At 34.0% G+C, this 22,566-nt stretch overlaps 1 protein-coding gene across 2 annotated transcripts in view; it reads left to right on the top strand.

The window, feature by feature from the left end:
• The window catches only part of ASPM (abnormal spindle microtubule assembly), a 62,734-nt gene extending 40,493 nt beyond the window's left edge, over positions 1-22,241 (top strand). Inside the window, exons 18-28 of one of the 2 annotated variants that reach the window (XM_025358302.1) lie at positions 976-5,730; positions 9,970-10,136; positions 11,946-12,042; positions 12,856-13,065; positions 14,100-14,249; positions 15,365-15,553; positions 16,017-16,209; positions 16,311-16,465; positions 17,927-18,103; positions 19,391-19,560; positions 21,941-22,241. In XM_025358302.1, coding sequence (XP_025214087.1) covers positions 976-5,730; positions 9,970-10,136; positions 11,946-12,042; positions 12,856-13,065; positions 14,100-14,249; positions 15,365-15,553; positions 16,017-16,209; positions 16,311-16,465; positions 17,927-18,103; positions 19,391-19,560; positions 21,941-22,043 — 6,366 coding nt within the window. In that variant the 3' untranslated portion in view covers positions 22,044-22,241. The remainder of the gene's footprint in view (positions 1-975; positions 5,731-9,969; positions 10,137-11,945; positions 12,043-12,855; positions 13,066-14,099; positions 14,250-15,364; positions 15,554-16,016; positions 16,210-16,310; positions 16,466-17,926; positions 18,104-19,390; positions 19,561-21,940) is intronic. The other variant, XM_025358312.1, reaches the window with a different exon arrangement.
• The last annotated feature ends 325 nt before the right edge of the window (positions 22,242-22,566 follow it).

Here is a 22,566-nt window from a genome sequence, read left to right on the forward strand (position 1 = left end):
CTCCTTAAGTCTCCTCACCCATGGATAGGTGTGCTTAGGCTAGTCATAGCTGCAAGTAAACTCGATACTGCTATAGGAGAATGAGGTACCCAGTCCCTATATTACTCTCCTTATATGTGAGAAAAAGTAAGATGTAGTAGAGAACAACCTTTCCATGCCACCCCCAATCTTAGCAGTGTTTGGAGTATTTGTACAAAGGAATGGTCTTATTGCTAAAACATCTAGAACTTGACTGCCATTAGCTTGGGACCATTTTAGATACCAGCAACTGGAATTAGCTTGAGAGTTTGTAGCACTTTTTGTTGAGCCAACACATTGTTGAGTTAACCATTGTAACCATGGCTTTTCAAAAGACAAAAGTTTTGTCATTTCTCGAGTCTTGCTAGAATTCTACTTTTAAGCCATGTATTTATAGTTCTAAATTTGGGAAAAGGAAGTAATTTTATTCTTAATGAAAATAATGACTCTGAGAGTGATCTGGTTCATTTATTCCTAAACTCCTATATTTATATTATCAGGCCTGTAATGTGATGATGCAGGATCCTTCACATAAAGAGTTTCTAGTCATCATAAGGTAGCTTAGAAACATTGAAATAAGGGGACCATATAAGGCCCAGAAATAAACTCATAGGAAATTACTTAGAATCAATAGATAGCAAAGAATATTTCTATAGTTTTATTTTGACTCTTTTGCTTCTAATATAACATAAACTTGCTTATGTTTCTTATGACTCTGGAATACAAATGCAGTATATAAATATGAGGATTTGGATAGATTTCTGAATTGGCTACAGCTATTTCAATGTAAAAACTAAACTAAAAACAAAGGGGACAAATATCTCTCAAAAAATAATTAGTTTTCTAATTCAGTGTGTTTATTTTTAAGCAGAATGTTAGAAAAATTAGTATTTTCAAAAGTGTTAAATATAGGAAGCTATGCCTATTTAACTTTGTGTCCTTTCTTACCTTTTCCAGGGTTATTGGAGAAGATATTCCACTAGAAAAAGATTTCTGAAATTGAAATATTATTCAATCATCCTGCAATCTAGGATAAGAATGATAATTGCTGTTACATCTTATAAACGATATCTTTGGGCTACAGTTACAATTCAGAGGCATTGGCATGCTTACTTAAGAAGAAAACAAGATCAACAAAGATATGAAATGCTAAAATCATCATCTCTTATAATCCAATCTATGTTCAGAAAATGGAAGCGATGTAAAATGCAATCACAAGTAAAAGCTACAGTAATATTGCAAAGAGCTTTTAGAGAATGGCATTTAAGGAAACGAGCTAAAGAAGAAAATTCTGCTATTGTCATACAATCATGGTATAGAATGCATAAAGAATTACGGAAATATATTTATATTAGATCTTGTGTTATTGTCATTCAGAAAAGATTTCGGTGCTTCCAAGCCCAAAAGTTATATAAAAGAAAAAAAGAGTCCATACTAACTATCCAGAAGTACTACAAAGCATATCTGAAAGGAAAGATTGAGCGCACCAACTATTTGCAGAAACGAGCTGCAGCCATTCAATTGCAAGCTGCATTTAGGAGACTGAAAGCTCATAATTTATGTAGACAAATTAGAGCTGCTTGTGTTATTCAGTCATACTGGAGAATGAGACAAGACAGAGTTCGATTTTTAAACCTTAAGAAGACTATTATCAAATTGCAGGCACACATAAGAAAACATCAACAGTTACAGAAATATAAGAAGATGAAGAAAGCAGCTGTTATAATTCAGACTCATTTCCGAGCTTACATTTTTACCAGGAAAGTTCTAGCATCTTACCAGAAAACACGCTCTGCTGTCATTGTGCTACAGTCTGCATATAGAGGGATGCAAGCCAGGAAAATGTATATTCACATCCTCACATCTGTTATAAAGATTCAATCATATTATCGTGCTTATGTTTCTAAAAAGGAATTTTTGAGTCTAAAAAATACTACAATAAAATTGCAGTCAATTGTTAAGATGAAACAAACACGTAAACAATATTTGCATTTAAGAGCAGCTGCACTATTTATCCAGCAATGTTACCGTTCCAAAAAAATAGCTACACAAAAGAGAGAAGAGTATATGCAGATGCGGGAATCTTGTATCAAGCTGCAAGCTTTTGTTAGAGGATACCTGGTCCGAAAGCAGATGAGGTTACAAAGAAAAGCTGTTATTTCACTGCAGTCTTATTTCAGAATGAGAAAGGCTCGGCAGTACTACCTGAAAATGTGTAAAGCAATTATTGTCATTCAGAATTACTATCATGCATACAAAGCACAGGTCAATCAGAGGAAGAACTTCTTGCGAGTCAAAAAAGCAGCTACTTGCTTACAAGCAGCTTACAGAGGTTACAAAGTACGTCAGCTAATCAAACAACAGTCTATAGCTGCTCTTAAAATTCAGTCTGCTTTTAGAGGCTATAATAAAAGGGTAAAATATCAATCTGTGCTTCAATCTATTATAAAGATTCAGAGATGGTACAGGGCATACAAGACTCTTCATGATACAAGAACACATTTTTTGAAGACAAAGGCAGCTGTGGTTTCCCTCCAGTCTGCTTATCGTGGCTGGAAGGTTCGGAAACAGATTAGAAGAGAACATCAAGCTGCCTTGAAGATTCAGTCTGCTTTTAGAATGGCCAAGGCCCAGAAGCAGTTTAGATTGTTTAAAACAGCAGCATTAGTCATCCAGCAAAATTTCAGAGCATGGACTGCAGGAAGGAAGCAACGTATGGAGTATATTGAACTCCGTCATGCGGTACTAATACTTCAATCAATGTGGAAGGGAAAAACACTGAGAAGACAACTTCAAAGGCAACATAAATGTGCAATCATCATACAGTCATACTATAGAATGCATGTGCAACAAAAGAAGTGGAAAATTATGAAAAAAGCTGCTCTTCTGATTCAAAAGTATTATAAGGCTTATAGTATTGGAAGAGAACAGCATCACTTATATCTGAAAACAAAAGCAGCTGTAGTAACTTTACAGTCAGCTTATCGTGGTATGAAAGTGAGAAAAAGAATAAAGGATTGCAACAAAGCAGCAGTCACTATACAGTCTAAATACAGAGCTTACAAAACCAAAAAGAAATATGCAACCTATAGAGCTTCAGCTATTATAATTCAGAGATGGTATCGAGGTATTAAAATTACACACCGTCAGCATCAGGAGTATCTTAATTTGAAGAAGACAGCAATTAAAATCCAGTCTGTTTATAGAGGTATTAGAGTTAGAAGACACATTCAACACATGCACAGGGCAGCCACTTTTATTAAAGCCATGTTTAAAATGCATCAGTCAAGAATAAGTTACCATACAATGAGAAAAGCAGCTATTGTTATTCAAGTAAGATTTAGAGCATATTATCAAGGTAAAATGCAGCGTGAAAAGTACCTGACAATTTTGAAAGCTGTTAAAATCCTTCAGGCAAGTTTTAGAGGAGTAAGAGTTAGATGGACTCTTAGAAAGATGCAGATTGCAGCAACACTCATTCAGTCAAACTACAGAAGATACAAACAGCAAACATATTTTAATAAGTTAAAGAAAATAACAAAAACAATACAGCAAAGATACCGGGCAGTGAAGGAAAGAAACATACAATTTAAAAGGTATAACAAACTGAGGCATTCTGTAATATATATTCAGGCTATTTTTAGGGGAAAGAAAGCTAGAAGACATTTAAAAATGATGCATGTAGCCGCAACCCTCATTCAGAGGAGATTTAGAACTCTAATGATGAGAAGAAGATTCCTGTCTCTTAAGAAAACTGCTGTTTGGATTCAGAGAAAATATCGGGCACATCTTTGTACAAAGCATCACTTACAGTTCCTTCAGGTACAAAACGCAGTTATTAAAATCCAGTCATCATACAGAAGATGGATGATAAGGAAAAAGATGCGAGAGATGCACAGGGCTGCTACTTTCATCCAGGCTACTTTCAGAATGCACAGAGTACATATGAGATATCAGGCTTTGAAACAGGCCTCTGTTGTGATCCAACAGCAATACCAAGCAAACAGAGCTGCAAAACTGCAGAGGCAGCATTATCTCAGACAAAGACGTTCTGCTGTGATCCTTCAGGCTGCATTCAGGGGTGTGAAAACTAGAAGACATCTGAAGAGTATGCATTCCTCTGCAACCCTTATTCAGAGTAGGTTTAGATCATTACTGGTGAGGAGAAGATTCATTTCCCTCAAAAAAGCTACTATTTTTGTTCAGAGGAAATATCGAGCTACCATTTGTGCCAAACATAAATTGCACCAATTCTTGCAGTTACGAAAGGCAGCCATTACAATACAGTCATCTTACAGAAGACTGATGGTAAAGAAGAAGTTGCAAGAAATGCAAAGGGCTGCAGTTCTCATTCAGGCTACTTTCAGGATGCACAGAACATATGTTACATTTCAGACTTGGAAACAGGCTTCAATTCTAATTCAGCAACATTATCGAACATATAGAGCTGCAAAATTGCAAAAAGAAAATTATATCAGACAATGGCATTCTGCTGTGGTTATTCAGGCTGCATATAAAGGAATGAAAGCAAGACAACATTTAAGGGAAAAACACAAAGCTGCTATCATAATACAAAGCACATACAGAATGTATAGGCAGTATTGTTTCTACCAAAAGCTTCAGTGGGCTACAAAAATCATACAAGAAAAATATAGAGCAAATAAAAAGAAACAGAAAGCACTTCAACACAATGAACTTAAGAAAGAAACTTGTGTTCAGGCAAGTTTTCAGGACATGAACATACAAAAACAGATTCAGGAACAGCATCAGGCTGCCATTATTATTCAGAAGCATTGTAAAGCTTTTAAAATAAGGAAGCATTATCTCCACCTTAGAGCAACAGTAGTTTCTATTCAAAGAAGATACAGAAAACTAACTGCAGTGCGTACCCAAGCAGTTATTTGTATACAGTCTTACTACAGAGGCTTTAAAGTACGAAGGGATATCCAAAATATGCACCGGGCTGCCACACTAATTCAGTCATTCTATCGAATGCACAGGGCCAAAGTTGATTATCAAACAAAGAAAACTGCAATTGTGGTTATACAGAATTATTATAGGTTGTATGTTAGAGTAAAAACAGAAAGAAAAAGCTTTTTAGCAGTTCAGAAATCTGTACAAACTATACAGGCTGCTTTTAGAGGCATGAAAGTTAGACAAAAATTGAAAATTGTATCAGAGGAAAAGATGGCAGCCATTGTTAACCAATCTGCACTCTGCTGTTACAGAAATAAAACTCAGTATGAAGCTGTTCAAAGTGAAGGTGTTATGATTCAAGAGTGGTACAAAGCTTCTGGCCTTGCTTGTTCACAGGAAGCAGAGTATCATTCTCAAAGTAGGGCTGCAGTAACAATTCAAAATGCTTTTCGTAGAATGGTCACAAGAAAACTGGAAACACAGAAATGTGCTGCCCTACGAATTCAGTTCTTCCTTCAGATGGCTGTGTATCGGAGAAGATTTGTTCAACAGAAAAGAGCTGCTATCACTTTACAGCATTATTTTAGGACGTGGCAAACCAGAAAACAGTTTTTACTATATAGAAAAGCAGCAGTGGTTTTACAAAATCACTACAGAGCATTTCTGTCTGCAAAACATCAAAGACAAGTTTATTTACAGATCAGAAGCAGTGTTATCATTATTCAAGCTAGAAGTAAAGGATTTATACAGAAACGGAAGTTTCAGGAAATTAAAAATAGCACCATAAAAATTCAGGTATTTCTATATTTAATTTAAATATAAAAATTTGAGTCTTTGTTTTGACCAATATTTGTTAGAATGTATAAAATGAACTTAAGCCGGTCATAAAGAAAAATACTTAGTTGAGGTGACCATTTATCTTCCAAAGTGGAACATTTTTGAAAGTGGGAAAGGGAACTAGTAAGTCAGCCAAGACAGCACAGAACTGGGATTGTTCTGGCCATGGTCACCCTGTGGTACATTTCAGTGTGGGTTAATTTTAGCACTCTTAGAAGAATTTTGAGAAAATGAGAGCCCTCTTTGGCAAAGTTATTTCTTTAAGTAGAAAATGTAAGCTAAGATGAAATATTATTTGGCATAATATAGGCAAAATAGAGTAATTTTGTTCTTCTGATTAACCAGAGCTGCTTGCTGCTTAGCCTATTAGACATACTTTACTCTGAGTGTTTAGTACTTTGGCTTCCAAATCACTTTTGTATTATTTTGTTTCATCTGTTTGCCTAATGTATGAGGAATGTACAGTATTATCTCTTTTAAAATATGAAGGAAGTGATAAAGGTTAAGTAATTTGGCCAATGTTGCACAGAGAGAGGCAGATCCAGGAACTGAATCTAAGTACGGCAGCTATTTCTCTTCACCTGCAATAACCCGGGGCTTAACCCAGATGTAATATGTTCATATCTTGCTGGATTACCGTGAAGTTTAGAAGTAATGTTTTAATTCAAGAAATTCAAGTGTTAGAAATATGCCAAATGCTGTAGTGGGTGTTATAAATAGACAATGAGTAAGATATACTTAGTTGCTGTCCTCAAGGAACTTAATTGAACAAGAAAGTATAATTATAATACAACATGAGAAGTGTATGTTTCAGGAAACACAGAATGGGAAATCAAGCTAGTCTCCATGATCAGAGACTTCCCAGAGTGAGTAACATTTAAGTTGAAATGTTACACTGAAGCATGAATTGGAAATAGCCAAGTAAAATGTATAGAAGAATATTCCAATTGCAAGAAATAAAAAAAACTAGAAACAATAAAAAGTGATATGGGACCAGGTTGGCAATAGAGGGAGTAAGATTGTTGATAGATTTTTAAGACAGAAAAAATTTAGTCTTTATGCTCCAGACAAAATAAATTCTAGAGGAGTTTAAGCAGGAGAAGACGACAGTCATTTTTATTAAAAAAAAAAAACAAAACTTACTCCAGCAGGAATATGGAAGATGGACTGGAAAAGGAGCAAGATTAGAAGTAGGTAGACCAAATGAAAGATAGGCAGTAAGCCAGGTGAGAGTTACAGTTCAGTGTAGGTTTGTGACAATGGGATTGTTAAATTGGCATTGTATACAGCATAAACAAGGAGACAAGCCATGTTGATGGCTTAAGTAACTCTGCAGAGTTACTCCCTCACATCTTGACATAGCTAATAAAGAGGGAAGAGCAGGTTTTGAGATTGACAATGAATTCAGCTTGGAGTACATAAGGTCTGAAGTACCTAGCAGGTAACCCCATTGAAATATCTAGTAAGAGAGTTGACTATGTTTGTCTGGAGTTCAAGAGAGCAGTGTGAGTTTTAGAATTTGATTTGTACAGTATTGGCATATGCTGATAATTAAAGTTCTGGAAATAATGAGATCACCAAGGAGCAATACATAAAATGAGTGAACAAAGAGAGCCTGGGACTTGAGTCCTGAAGAACATCAAAATTCACAGACATTGACAAGAGAAGACAACAAGGTGTTAAGAGGGAAAGAAGAAAGCTAAGAGATTATGGTATCAAGAAACCAAGGGTTGAAAGAGGAAAGGAGTGCTCGAATTCCAAACACTACCGATAAGTTCACAATTGAAAGGTGTTCACTGGATGTGTTAGTTATGGTTTTATTCACTTGAAATGATTAAATAGCCAAAATAACAATCTTATAAAAATTTATTTTTTCTCTTATATAATTACATAATAAAATTGTTTTTTACACATGTAATTTTTAGCATATGCCACTGGTCTAAAACTTTACTGCACACTGGAATAACCTGGAGTTTTAAAAAATACTCCTACCTTTAGATATTCTAATTGGTATGGGAAACAACACAAGCGTGGAATTTTTTCAGAGCTCCCGGGTGACTCTAATGAACACCGAAGTTTGGGAGCCAGTGGGATATAGTATACATTACTAAATACTTACATATATATGTAAATATCTATGTAAAGTATATATATGAACTTCTCTGTAGCATTTGGAATTTGAGCACACTTTGTTTCCTCTCTCAACCCTTGGTTTCTTGATAATCTCTTAGCTGTCTTCTTCTGAACGCCAAGTTGGCTTCTCTAGTCAATGTCCATAAATTTTAATGTTCTTCAGGTGTGATGTGTGTGTTTAAATATATGTGTGTGTGTGTGTGTATTTATAAGTAAGTATGCATATTTATAAATATATATGCTTATATATATACACACACATATCTATACGTATATATAATTTTCTCATTAAAACTTTGTTTTAATGAGTCTCAAAATTCTGTGACAGATTTTTGGTCAAGTTGTTTTCATTGAAAAGTACTGATTTTAAAAACTAGTAAATTAAAACTGCCACAAGCAAAACAAAAACAACAAAGTGATCCACAAAACATTCTCCTTTCCTCCTGAAGGTTTTATGATGCAGTGTTACCATTAACCAGTCTTTTACTGTTACAGTTAAATAACCAACTTAAACAAACAGTTCTGAGATCATTCTTCTACCACTGATTAAGACTAGGGTGGCAGGTATTGGGGATATACATAAATAATGTATTCAGGTTTACATAAAAACCATATACAATATACTCTGATTGAGTTAAGGACATCTCAGAGTAATTTTGACCATATATAATTATTGCATTATCAATGGAATTTAGAACCTAATCTAAATATAAGTTGTGCCTGTGGTATTTGTTGTAGTGCTGCAGGATAATTAAGGAATCAGAGAGACCAAGGGGTTGAGGAGGAATTGTTTCATTATTTAGGTGCACCGACCCAGTCGGATTAACATTCAAAGGACTGAGCCCCGAACAGAGTCAAGCTACCTTTAAGCATTTCATGGGGCGTGGGGAGATCTGTGCAGGGGGAAGCGTATTACAGAAGTGAGAAACAAAGACAATTATTCATTTAAGATATGTATTACATTATTTCTTACTTTTTAAGGAACAGGTTTTACGACTTGAGATTATCTGTCTAGTGACCTTGCAGCTGCACAGCTAGAGAAACAGAGTCTTCAAAATGCCTGGGAAAGGGAGAGATAAGGCTCACTATCCACAGAGAGAAAAACAGGCAGTTAATTTTAAAGGACTCCAGCCCTTTGTCTTCTGCTAGGGGAATTGGGTTTTCTTACATACAACTGAGTTTTTGCTTACACAGTCTTTAATTTCTTTTAATTCCTGTTCCAGTAGGAATGTTGGAGTCAAATAGACTTGGGTTCAGATCTGGACTCTATCACTTAACAGCTGTGTGCTAACAAGTCCTTCTTAATTTCAATTTTGGGTTTTTTTCCTTTTTTGTAAAATAGAGATCTTAACCATTTTACAAGATATTTATAAATATCAAGTAAGACAACTCTGCCACTTATTAACCTGTGTGACATCAAGTTACTCAATTTCTCTAGGCCTTGATTTCCTCATCTCTAAATTAGAATTAATAGTATTATCTACCCATGTGATTATAAGGACTAATCTTCTTAGTACTTAGTTCAATAAGTTGTCGCTGTCATGTAAACCTTTAGTCTGCCAGAAGGTTGTCAAAATCAGAAAGTCTGACAGTCCTATCACAGGAGCTCTCAGGATTCTCCTGCAGGCTGAACACAGAACCCAAAGTGAATATGGATTGGGAAGAATTCCTCTTTCTCCCCAGAACCTGCAGTAGGTCAATGTGTTCATTTTCTTTTCGTTCTTCCAAATGGATTGAGGTGATGAGGATAATTCACATCATCTGGCTTTTCAGACATGTGTGTCTTACAATTTATAAATACTGGTTAGCGTTTTGTTAGGCTGGGCTGGCAGCCAGCCATAAGGTATGTGTGATAAAGCACATAATAGGTGTTCACTATAGTAAGCACCACTGTTCTCAGAGGACTCACTACGTGTCAGAGTCTAATAGAGTCATGATATGACTATGCAATTTATTTTTGTCTGCACTAACCTTATTTTAACTGTCTTTATACTGATTTGTCTTACTTACAAAAAAAAAAAAAGGCAACTCATTGCATACTTGTTATATTTATGTATTTAATAGGCTATGTGGAGGAGATATAGAGCCAAGAAATATTTATGTAAAGTGAAAGCTGCCTGCAAGATTCAAGCCTGGTATAGGTGTTGGAGAGCACACAAAGAATATCTAGCTATATTAAAAGCTGTTAAAATTATTCAAGGTTGCTTCTATACCAAACTAGAGAGAACATGGTAATGTATCATAGTTCTGTGGAAAATGTAATAGTATTTGTGTGTGATAGAGCTAAGTCCTTACATAAAAGTACACTGCCTATTGATTTTTATTTTAAATATTTGTTATGTTTAATGTATATGGTTGGTTTTGTTGATATTTTCTTTATTAAGGAAACAATATATCTTGTACTGTCTTGCTTTTTTGAGATAGAGCATAGCCTTTAATTAATATAATCTACTAAAAATATTTACATATACTTGATTAATTCAGGTTCATAAGGATTAGAGTAAGGACAGAGAGGTGGAAGTTAATAAAACCATTTAGTTAAGACTCGGTTTTCTTATTAGTGCTTTGGTCCATTTTGTTGGGTGACTTAACTACTGGCAAAATTTGTTTTCTTACTCATTCTTTTTTCTTTGAACTTTGTATTATTCCTCATACTCTTTGTCATTAATGATGAAGACCCTAATTACCAACCTGTCTTATGCTAATTGTATTTCCCTATTCCTAGCTCATTTCTTACACACACATTTTCACAAGCTGTTACCAAATCATCTTTTTTTGAGTTCATAGTATAAGAATTTTTCTTCTGCTCCCAGAATTATTGAATCAATGATGGTTTTAAAGATGGTTTAGGAAAGCACACGAGTGTGAGAGGAATGTTTGGATCAAGCCCATGGGTAGAAGCAGGGCTTAACATATAAAATTGATCGCATGAAGACAGAAGTAGAATGTTGGTTACCTGAAGCTAGGATAGGGAGAAAGCAGGGGTGGATAAAGACAGGCTGGTTAATGGATATAAAAATACACTGAGAAGGAATAAGATTTACTGTTTAGTAGCACAATAGGGCAACTATAGTTAACAATAATTTATTGTATATTTCAAAATAACTAGAGAAATAGAATTAGAAGTTTCCTAATACCAGGAAATGATAAATGTTCGAGGTGATAGATATCCCAGTTACCCTGATTTGATCATTACTCGCTATGTGCTTGAATCAAAATATCACATGTACCCCGTAAATATTTACAACTATTATATAGCCATAAAAATTAAAATTAAAAGGCATATAAAGATACAGTTGCTACTATCAGCTATTAAGGACCAGTATCTAATTTTCCTGTAACAGATGCTGAATTTTACTCAATGGCATTTGGTCTTATTTTCTAACAAACATGGCAAAAAACAAGCTAGTCATTCTACTTTTTCCACAATATCAAGAACAGAGTAGAAAACCTGTCCATTCTCACATTTTGTCTCTTAGCATTATGTTGATCTGTTAAATTTAATCTCTAGCGCTCAGATTTTTAAAAATTTTCTCCAGTTCTGTTTACAAAATATCTCTACTTAGATATTTTGATGATACTTATCTTTCCTTTCAAATGAAAGGAAGTACCTGATGCTGCTTGTAAATCACATTCTCTTCTTAACCACCTCCCATCTGCTCAAAGACTCACTTGCAATGCAGACTCAAATCTTATATTTTACCATTATTTCTACCATTCCCCCTTTATCTAGTTTTTTGCTAGATCTGGGTAACTATACTTTCTTTTGACCCAGTTCAAAATTCTGTGCCGTATTAGAATCGTAGAACTTCGTATTTCTTACCCACTGGAATATTGCCAATTGTAAAACTTCTTTTGTGTACGTGTGTAAATTCTGATTGTTTGAACTTAACTATGAATTATACTTGCCCACTTTTTTTATTCTGTCATTGCCTTTCTTATATTTTATTCTCTTCTAATAGTTTAAAGGGGGGAGGCAATAAATACTCATTGAATAAGTTAAAGTAATTTGAAATTGCTTTCCAATAACTAATTTTTAGGTTTTTGAATGTGAGAGCATCAGCAATTATCATTCAGAGAAAATGGAGAGCTATACTTTCTGCAAAAATAGCTCATGAACACTTCTTAATGATAAAAGTAGGTATTACAAATTAATTCACTTGCAAATAACTACTTTAGGAAATAGAAAACAGAATGTTTTGTATTTTTTAATTTTTAAAAATAAATCTTTCACTGGGGAAAAAAAGTGTTTTTAAGGCCTAAGTATGCATTTATTTCACACACATCTATTTCAGTCAATTGAAAATTATATTATCCCATAAAAATACTATTTGCTAGTTTTTAAAAATATATGAGGTATAGGCATACCTTGTTTTATTGTACTTCGCCTTATGGTGCTTTGCAGATATTGCATTTTTTTATAAATTGAAGGTTTGTGTCAACCCTGTGTTGAGCAAGTCTCTTGGTGCCATATTTCCAACATCATGTGCTCACTTTGTGGCTCTGTATCTCATTTTGGTAATTCTCACAGGGTGTTATGTAATTGAGGAATCTAAGGTGTGCTATGTTTTGTCAAGCTACAGACATTTTCTGTCATAGCTATTTATGATCACTGTGCTCTTTCTATTGTAGCTAGCATTTTTATTAAATGTGTTTGAGCTGTAATGTTAGTCCTTTTTCCTCTTACAATGAAAAGTATCAAGAGGATGAGAGGGGAAGAGCACCAAGTATCTCTTGACCCTTGACCCTTGGCTTACACCTTCATTTTGGCTATAGACCTATGTGAGTTTAGAAATAATGCTTCATCACCGTTTCATATCTATGAAACATGACATTCTTAAACTATAAATCATAATTATGCCATCTCATTGAGAAATTAAAGAACTTCTAGTGGGTTAGAAATCCTTTTATTTCTACCTATTAATGTTACTTGTAAATTTTTCCTCATAGAGACATCGAGCTGCTTGTTTGATCCAAGCACATTATAGAGGATATAAAGAAAGGCAGGTCTTTCTTCGGCAGAAATCTGCTGCTTTGATCATACAAAAATATATACGAGCCAGGGAGGCTGGAACGCGTGAAAGGATAAAATACATGGAATTTAAAAAGTCTACAGTTATCCTACAAGCACTGGTGCGTGGTTGGCTAGTACGAAAAAGAGTAAGTATTTTCAAGTAGCATATCTCAGTCTTATAAAATGAAAGCACTTGATGTTAAATAGTGTTAAGAAACTTTGGATTTTAGAGAATAATTTCAGAACTAATATGACCATTAACTTGAATTCATTCAGCTGCTAGAAAGGTAAGTGACAAGAGCACTGACTGTCAGATTTTTTTTTTCTGTGATCCTAGTCATACTGTTTCTCACAGGTGTTCACCACCAAAGTCGCAAAATAAAATTTCTCCTTTGTAATGAATCTTAACAAAGGAACTGAAAATATGAGAGAGAGGCTCCATATGCGAAAGAGGTTAAATGTTATTCTAGTAGCTTTTTGCCACCACCAAGCAACTTTTGAGGTGTCGCAACCAGAATTCCTGTGACAGCTTCCACATCTTCAGCAAGAGAGAATTCTTTTTAGGGAGGTCATAACATTTAAGCTTACAATATGTGAAGTACTGGCATAGACAAAATAATTTGATTTGAAGTTAAATAGGAGGAATGTTTGTATCTTGTTCATTAAACATCAAGTGGAAGTCTGAAGCCCAACAGCAACTGTAGAAAGCTCCTTCTGCAGAGTCTTATGCTAGAGTTGCACTGTACTATTTAATAGCAGAGATATTAATTCACATAAGTTTTTCTGATTTAATATCACCATTTCCAAGAGTTCTGCTTGGAATTCTGTAACCTTTTTTTGAGTTTAATATTTTTACCCTTCTCTAATTAAAAGTACATTGCAAACCTTAACTCACTGTTGTAGGGCAGTCTAGTTGAATTAGATTCTATGGTTATTTAGTAAAGTACCCAAAATATAATTTTGCTTTCTACATTCTGAATTATGATTTACACTATTGGAAATATTGTATAGTAAAATATTGTAATTACTTTGATTTACAATATAAGTAATTGTAATGATTAAAAATTAGTTTATTCTTGCTAGTTTATATAATTTGATGTTGAGGTTATACAAAAAATAAACACTGATTGATTAACTTAGGAAGCAGATACTTGAATATGCTTTGTTTTTTCACCTTTAGATTTTAGAACAGAAAACGAAAATTCGACTTCTTCACTTCACTGCAGCTGCATATTATCACCTGAATGCTCTCAGAATTCAAAGAGCCTATAAACTTTACCTGGCTGTGAAGAATGCTAACAAGCAGGTTAATTCAGTCATCTGTATTCAGGTTTGCTGCTTCTTTGCAGTAAAACTATAGGACATAATTTTTCTGTTAGAAATTTTTGATACGTAATAAACAATTTCCAAATGCTTTATGCTAAGGTCGTACAACATTTAGCCTTTCACCATATAGCTGTTAGAATGATTTGAGGGTTAGAAATAGATTGATGTTTTATGGCACAGTAATACAGTTGTGAATTATTGTCTGATGTAATTGTACTCATTTACATTCCTGCCAGCAAAGTCTTGAGGGTACCCTGTTTCTCTACACGCTTGCCAACATGAAGTATCGGAAGACTTTCTGATTTTTGCCATTCTAATGAATGGGAAACAGCATCTCATTTGTTTTTTTTTTTGGATTTACTTGATGGCTAGAGATTCTAAAATTATATTCTATATGTTGGTTATTCAAGTTCTTATCTGTGTACTTTTTTTAACATCTTTTTTCATACACTTAGCCCATTTTTCCGTTGGATGTTCTTTTTTATTGTGATTTATAGGAGTTCTTTACATATTTTGAAGAAGAATTCTAGTTTATATACATTAACATATATTTACATATAAAATATTCAGTGAAAAAATTGCAGAATGATACATGCAGTTTGGTAGAATTTATATAAATTGTAAAATGAAGACAATGTTGTCCGGGATTAACTATACTCCTGTGCATGTGCGTGCACAGACACATGTTGTCCAGGATTAACTATACTCCTGTGTGTGTGCGTACACAGACACATGTTGTCCAGGATTAACTGTACTCCTGTGTGTGTGCGTGCACAGACACATGTTGTCCAGTGTTAACTGTACTCCTGTGCGTGTGCATGCACAGACACGTTTTGTCCAGGGTTAGCTATACTCCTGTGCCTGTGCGTGCACAGACACGTGTTGTCCAGGATTAACTATACTCCTGTGCATATGCGTGCGCACACACACACAAGCACCCAACATGGACTGGAAAGGTTTTTACACCAAGTGGAGTGGGGAAGTAATGCCTCTGGGGAAAGCTGAAAGATTTCTTGATACACTGTTCTATTTCTTTCATTTATATATGAATGTATATTTGTATTTTTTTAAAAAAAACCTGAAATAGAAATGAAAAACAAAAGTCTGTGTTTTAAACAGAGATGGTTTCGAGCAAGATTACAACAAAAGAAATTTATTCAGAAATATAGCATCAAAAAGATTGAGCATGAAGGTCAAGAATGTCTGAGCCAGCAAAATAGGGCTGCATCAGTAATACAGAAAGCAGTGCGCCATTTTGTCCTCCGTAAAAAGCAAGAAAAATTCACTAGTGGAATCATTAAAATTCAGGTAATTGAAATTTGTATAGTTTTAGTTCAAAACTTTAATTTGCAAATCATCTACATGATATCTAATGCTATAAAAACATAGTCACCATTTTAAAAAGCTAATACATTAGCCAGTAGAATAACTCATAAGCTCTATACTACCATAATTTCATTGCTAAGCTCTTTATTTTCAAATACTCTAGGGGAGGTTTATAATCAATAAGTAAAAAAGTATTTTAACATTTTGAATAGATTTAGACATCTTTGGTCAATAAAGGCTACCCAGTTTACATACAGGAATATTCTCTGTATTTCTGTTTTTGAAAATTGATTTTGCTGTTTATTTGAACTTGAAATTTTAATTGAAATGCATGTGATCATGTCAAATAAATTTACTGAAAATGTTTACATTGTGAAAACAGATGTAGATGTAAATAGAAAACATTGGCTATAATCTTAAAATTACTCGGTTTTATCTCTTTAAGGCATTATGGAGAGGCTATTCTTGGAGGAAGAAAAATGATTGTACAAAAATTAAAGCTATTCGACTAAGTCTTCAAGTTGTTAATAGGGAGATTCGAGAAGAAAACAAACTCTACAAAAGAACTGCACTTGCCCTTCATTACCTTTTGACATATAAGCACCTTTCTGCCATTCTTGAGGCCTTAAAACACCTAGGTTAGTTTATGTTCACATGTTTAAAAAATGTTATAATATTAGCTAAAAATTCATTTCGTTGCTGTAAATTTACCTGTATGTTATTTTTTTTTTTCTTTCAGAGGTAGTTACTAGATTGTCTCCACTTTGTTGTGAGAACATGGCCCAGAGTGGAGCAATTTCTAAAATATTTGTTTTGATCCGAAGTTGTAATCGTAGTGTTCCTTGTATGGAAGTCATCAGATATGCTGTGCAAGTCTTGCTTAATGTATCTAAGGTAGTTTTTCATTTTATTAATGAGATATTCATGGGTCAACAAATAAGGCCCTGCAAATTAAGTTTGTGTTTACTCATCACTAGGGCTTAAATCTCTAAGTTAAAATTAATTTATGTGCAAGAGTCTTAGGGTGAAACAAATGTTTATTAACATAAATGTAGATTTAAATAACAATTTTTGTGTTATTTTATTTCCTCAGTCTTTATATTAAAAATGATTAAAAGTTATTAAGTACTTACTACGTGCTAGTATTTTTCATGCATTGTTTAATCCTCATAATCATCCTCTACAATAGTTCATATTATTATTCCCATTTTATAGAGAAGAAATAATAATAATTATAGAAGTTAGGTTCCTCCCCTAAGAACCTTAGTGTGATAAGTGGTAGAATTGAATTTGGATTCATTTCTGTCTGCCTTTAGAGGTAGTGGTGTTATCTACTTCATTATATCAAAATAGTATTACCACATTATAATCATATCTAGCAAAGCGTGAGAAAGAAAATTATTGCTATAACTTAGTTACTCTGTAACTGTTGATCTGTGTATCAGAATTTGTCTTTTGGCCTTGGAGTATTCCAAACTATATTGTATGCAACCAAAGGTTGAAAGATTTCTCTTTCCTACTTAACCTTTCAGTGACAACTTAAAGCACTTTACCTAATATTTTTATTGAGAGGTAGTGGTTAAGAACACCGATCTGAGGCCAAACTGTTTGAGTTTGAATCCCAGCCCAATAGCTTATTATAGGTTACTTAGCTTCTCTGTACTTTACTTTCCCCAACTATAAAATGAGTATAGTAACAGTACTCAAAACGTTATTGTGAGGATTGAGTTAATACACATTAATACATAAACTTGCCACACAAAGTGTCAGCTATGTTGTTTTGTTATTTTTATCTTAGTATCATTATTTGTTACCATGCAAATTTCACCATGAATCTAATAATACAATTAGAAAAACAAGACATGGAAAATATATCCTAGACTTATTAGTATCAAATTTATCTTGTTTCATTTTCGAGCAAGCTCTTCTTCCTCTCAAGGAGCATGTAATAGAGTAACTAATTAGATCCTGCCTTTATCATTATCTTACCTCTGATTAATAATATCACAGATAAGTTATCTTTTTCCTTAGAGATTCTTACTAAAGTGGTCTTACCTTTAAAAGTTTGCTTTTATTGACTTCAAGATGTTTGTTTTCACAGGTTTTAAATTTGATTTTTTTAAATATGAAACTTTAGAATTAGGGGGAAAAGATTAAGATTAAAATGTGAATACACATATATGATAGATCTATAAATGATGATATCAGAGCTATTTCACAAAGTCCTTTGCACTTACTGCAGGCGGTCCAAAAGTTTGGCTATAGGTATGGACTTTTGTATTTTGTTTTTTGGTTGGATTGTTTGTAAATGTATGTGTTTATTACAACTTTTAATTTCATTCTGTTCTCTTCAAGTATGAGAAAACTACTTCAGCAGTTTATGATGTAGAAAATTGTATAGATACACTATTGGAGCTTTTGCAGATATACCGAGAAAAGCCTGGTAATAAAGTTGCAGACAAAGGTGGAAGCATTTTTACAAAAACTTGTTGTTTGTTGGCTGTTTTACTGAAGACAACAAATAGAGCCTCTGTAAGTATTAATCAGTTGCCTTCCTTTAAGATTATTTTTCTGTGATCTTACATCTATGACTTTTATGGTTTTGCTTTAGTAATTATCACTCTAAAATAGGGTTTTATGTGTGTTCAAACCTGGCTTTTTGCACTGATAAAATGAGTTTAGGATATATCTATGAGTTGTTTCTTTCTGACGTATTAAACTGAATTCTGAAAATAAATTTATTACAGCCATATAAGTAACAATTTCCCATTTACTAGAGAGAAAACTATCCTAGCAAGATAGAAAACCAGATATGTATAACTTCTTATCCTCCTGTTGTAACCATAATTGTATTTCAAGCTCTTCTACGATGAGACCTCTGAGTCATTCTTTTTAAATGTCACAATTAACATAGGTGAAACCATAGGCCATGATTGGACTGTGGCCTTTATCCCGATAAGTGGGAACCACTGCAGGGTAAAGCAAGGGAATTATATTTTCCAATTTAAATTTTAACAACACTCTGGCTTCTGATGGAAGAATGAATTTGGGAGAGCATGTGTGGATATTGGGAGACTATTAAGGAAAGTGGCAAGTGTTGATATATAGTGATCTAGGCAAGAGATTGTGCTTGTCTTAGGATTGTGTCGCTGAGAGATAAGTAGAAGACTTTGGAAACTGCAGAGGTAAACTTTTCAAGACTTGGTAACTGGATATGATAGGTATGTTGACTGTAATAATTCCTATGTTGACTATAATAATTCCTTCTTGTATTCAGTGTGGAGTTAACTATGCAACTTTTGAATATTTATCTTCTTTATAATTGCCTTACAAATTAGCTCGTAATTTAATCAATCTACCTGCCAAACTTGGTGAGGTTTCTTTGATTATTCAAAGCTTAAAAGTTTACTGCAGGCTAGGCGCTGTGGCTCACGCCTGTAATCCCAGCACTTTGGGTGGCCAAGGCAGGCGGATCACAAGGTCAGGAGATTGAGACCATCCTGGCTAACACAGTGAAACCCCATCTCTACTAAAAATACAAAAAAAAATTAGCTGGGTGTAGTAGCGGGCGCCTGTAGTCCCAGCTACTCAGGAGGCTGAGGCAGGAGAATGGCATGAACCCGGGAGGCAGAGGTTGCAGTGAGCCAAGATCGTGCCACTGTACCCCAGCCTGGGTGACAGAGCGAGACTCGGTCTCAAAAAAAAAAAAAAAAAGGTTTACTGCATCGTTTTTATTTGTTATATTTGATTTTGCTAGTCTTAAAGGGATAAAATTTTAATTCTTACTACTTTTTAGTAATTGTGCATTTTATTTTGTAGGATGTACGAAGTAGATCCAAAGTTGTTGACCGTATTTACAGTCTCTACAAACTTACAGCTCATAAACATAAAATGAATACTGAAAGAATACTTCACAAGCAAAAGAAGAATTCTTCTATAAGCATTCCTTTTATCCCAGAAACACCTGTAAGGACCAGAATAGTTTCAAGGTAAGCAGTTAAATAGTCTATAAATTTGTGTCACAGTTCATTCATTCATTTAACAAATATTTATTGAGCACTTACCACAAACAAGATGTGCTTTTCAATAGAGAAACAACATGTGAATAAGAATGGAATGTTTGGCAAATTTAAAAGAGGCAATCTTGGTAAATAATGAAATAACATTATACTGTAGCTTTGGATATTTAGTAGTTATTCAACAAACTTCTTCTATTAAATAGTTAAGAACTAAGGCTAAGAAGCTTTTTATAAGTTTTGTTATTTATTTAATTTAATTTTATTTATTTTATTTTGCATGAAGGACAAGCTACACTGTTTAAGAAGTGCCAAAAGTCCTTCTTAGCCAAAATATCAGCCTCCAGTCCTCCCATAATCACCCTGATTCTTGAAATTTCTCCTTCTGGAAATTTAGATTGACATTTTCTGATTTTATTGGCAAAAAGATTTAGTTTATTTTGGTGAACTGTCATGGCATTTAATTAGTTTTTTTTCCTCCCTTCCTTCTTTCTACCTCCTCCTTTTTTTCTTCCCCCTTCTCCTTCTCTCCCTCCCTTCCTTCCTTCCTTCCTTCCTTCTTGAGATTTAGCAATTTTCTGTACTAGGTACAAATCCTACATTGTTGACAACACACTATTTCTTGACCTGAGTGGTTACACAGCCGTTAGCTTTATAATTATATTCGTAATTATAAATTGTATAATATAGTTATAAATTGGTTTTGTGCATGCATATTTCACAGCATAACATAAGAAGTTCATTTGCTTGAAATATATTAATGGGACCATTTCTACATGTTTTTTAAGGACTTGGTAGAATTTAATATTCATTATATTTTAAAAACTCATTCTAACATATGAATAGATTATCTTAAAATTTTGATGTAGGTCAGGCTTTTTGAGGTAAAATTTACTGACAGTATAAATGTATCCTTTAAATGTATGCAATTCAATTGGTTTTGTATACAGTTAGGAAACTACCACCACTGAGATACAAAATAATTCTGTAACACAAAGTTTCCTTATGCCCCTTATCAGTTCTCTTTCTTTATTCCCTGGATTTTGGGAACTACTGATCTGGTTTTTGTACCTTTAGTTTTGCCATTTCTATGCTGTCACATATATGGAATCATATAGTAGATAGCTTTTTGTGACTGGATTCTTTTACTTAGCATAATGCTTTTGAAATGTGTTCATGTTTATGCATGGATTTGAATTTCATTCATTTTTATCACTTAATACTATTCCATTGTATGGTCATACCACACTTTTTTCACTCACCAATTGATACATCTTTGGATTTTTAACAGGACAGAATAAGATGATGGAAATGCATATAGTAGGGAATTATGTGAGAAGATGCATGAACTCCCCTCTGTTTGATACTATTTTCTCAATAAGTTTGAGATTATAAACTTAACAACTCAGAAGCAGCTCAGGGGGGATGGAGCAGAAGTTTGAAAAGGAGAAAGGACCAAGGTAGTCATCCTGGAGAGAAAGAGAGCATGCTGGCAATTTCAAATGCTCATTTTAGATTTGCAATTATTGGCAAAAAATAAAGTCAGCTTGGTTGTGTAAACTTTTTTAGTAATATGCAGCTGTATAGGAATGGAGAAGGCAGATATTTTGACTCAATTTGAAATCCAAGTAGAATTTTTCAGACTAGTTTGGTAGGAGAGAGAGACAACCGTTAATGACATTTGCAGAGGTTTTGATAATACTGATGCACCTGAGCTAGATACACAGGAAAGTAAGAACAGCATTCTGGTGGAAGTTGGGTATGTGTTGAGGCCAAATGAAGTGGAGATCTCAGTGGGGTAGAAGAACTAGTTCAGTGACTGTGTTAGAGCAGATGACATGGATGAATCAGAAATGGTGGATGGAGAACAGAAGTCTCAAATTAAGATTTCCGTGGTCACACACTTTCTGATGATGACAGAGTCTAGTATGTGATCACATTAAAAAGGATTGGTTGAGGTAGAATTCAAGGAAAGCGGGGCAAAAACGGACTAGGTTGTTGGTCATATAGGTGTTGCTGTTGCTGAGAACGGTGACAGGAGTTAAGAGGAGACCAAGAACCAGGTTTACAAGGAATAAGGCACTGAGAGTTTGGCCGATGACCAAAAGGCAGTGGGCAAGCTAAATAGCATAAGCATCAAAGAAACCAGCATTATTTTTTTAGAAAGGATGGAGAGAAATAGTCTGGAAATAATGATGGACAATAATATGAAGTTCTCCCACCTCTTTGAGCAGGTTGTAAGGGAAATGATGTGTTCAGGAGTAGCTACAATTTAGCTAAGACGAAAAAGGTGAAGGTAACTCATAAGAGAAGAACTTTATTAATGCCAGAATTTTTTTTTTTTTTTTAATAGGCTTAAGCCAGATTGGGTTTTGAGAAGAGATAACATGGAAGAAATCACAAATCCCCTGCAAGCCATTCAAATGGTGATGGATACACTTGGCATTCCTTATTAGTAAATGTAAACATTTTCAGTATGTATAGTGTAAAAAAATATTAAAGCCAATCATGAGTATGTAAAGTGATTTTTGCTCTCTGTTCAACTTTTGAAATCTGACTTTGTATTTAAAAAAGCATAACCTGTTCATTACCTTCTTCATTTTTTAATTATTTATAGCTTTATGCATGTAACAAACTAATATGTCATAAGATGATTATATTATTCCTATTATCTTAAAGTATTATTAGTAGTTAGAATGGAATCATATTCCTAAAAAGAAATAATAGCTGGTTACACCTTTTTTATAGGCAAGTTGAGGAATTTTTATAAAACAAATGTTAGAAATGGAAGATCTGTCTACTCACTAAGAAGTGAGACTAGGATAAAATAATCTCACAAATTCATATCAACAGCATCCTTATCCATATCCTTGACTGGCTAAAGCATCCAGATAAGCAAGTGAGTCCTTCTAGGCTCACAAAAAGAATACACCTACCACTGTATTTACTAAAAATTCTTACCATTGAACTGATGGGGGT

The sequence above is a fragment of the Theropithecus gelada genome, chromosome 1 (genome assembly GCF_003255815.1).
Source record: "Theropithecus gelada isolate Dixy chromosome 1, Tgel_1.0, whole genome shotgun sequence".
NCBI classification, from domain to species: Eukaryota; Metazoa; Chordata; class Mammalia; order Primates; family Cercopithecidae; genus Theropithecus; species Theropithecus gelada.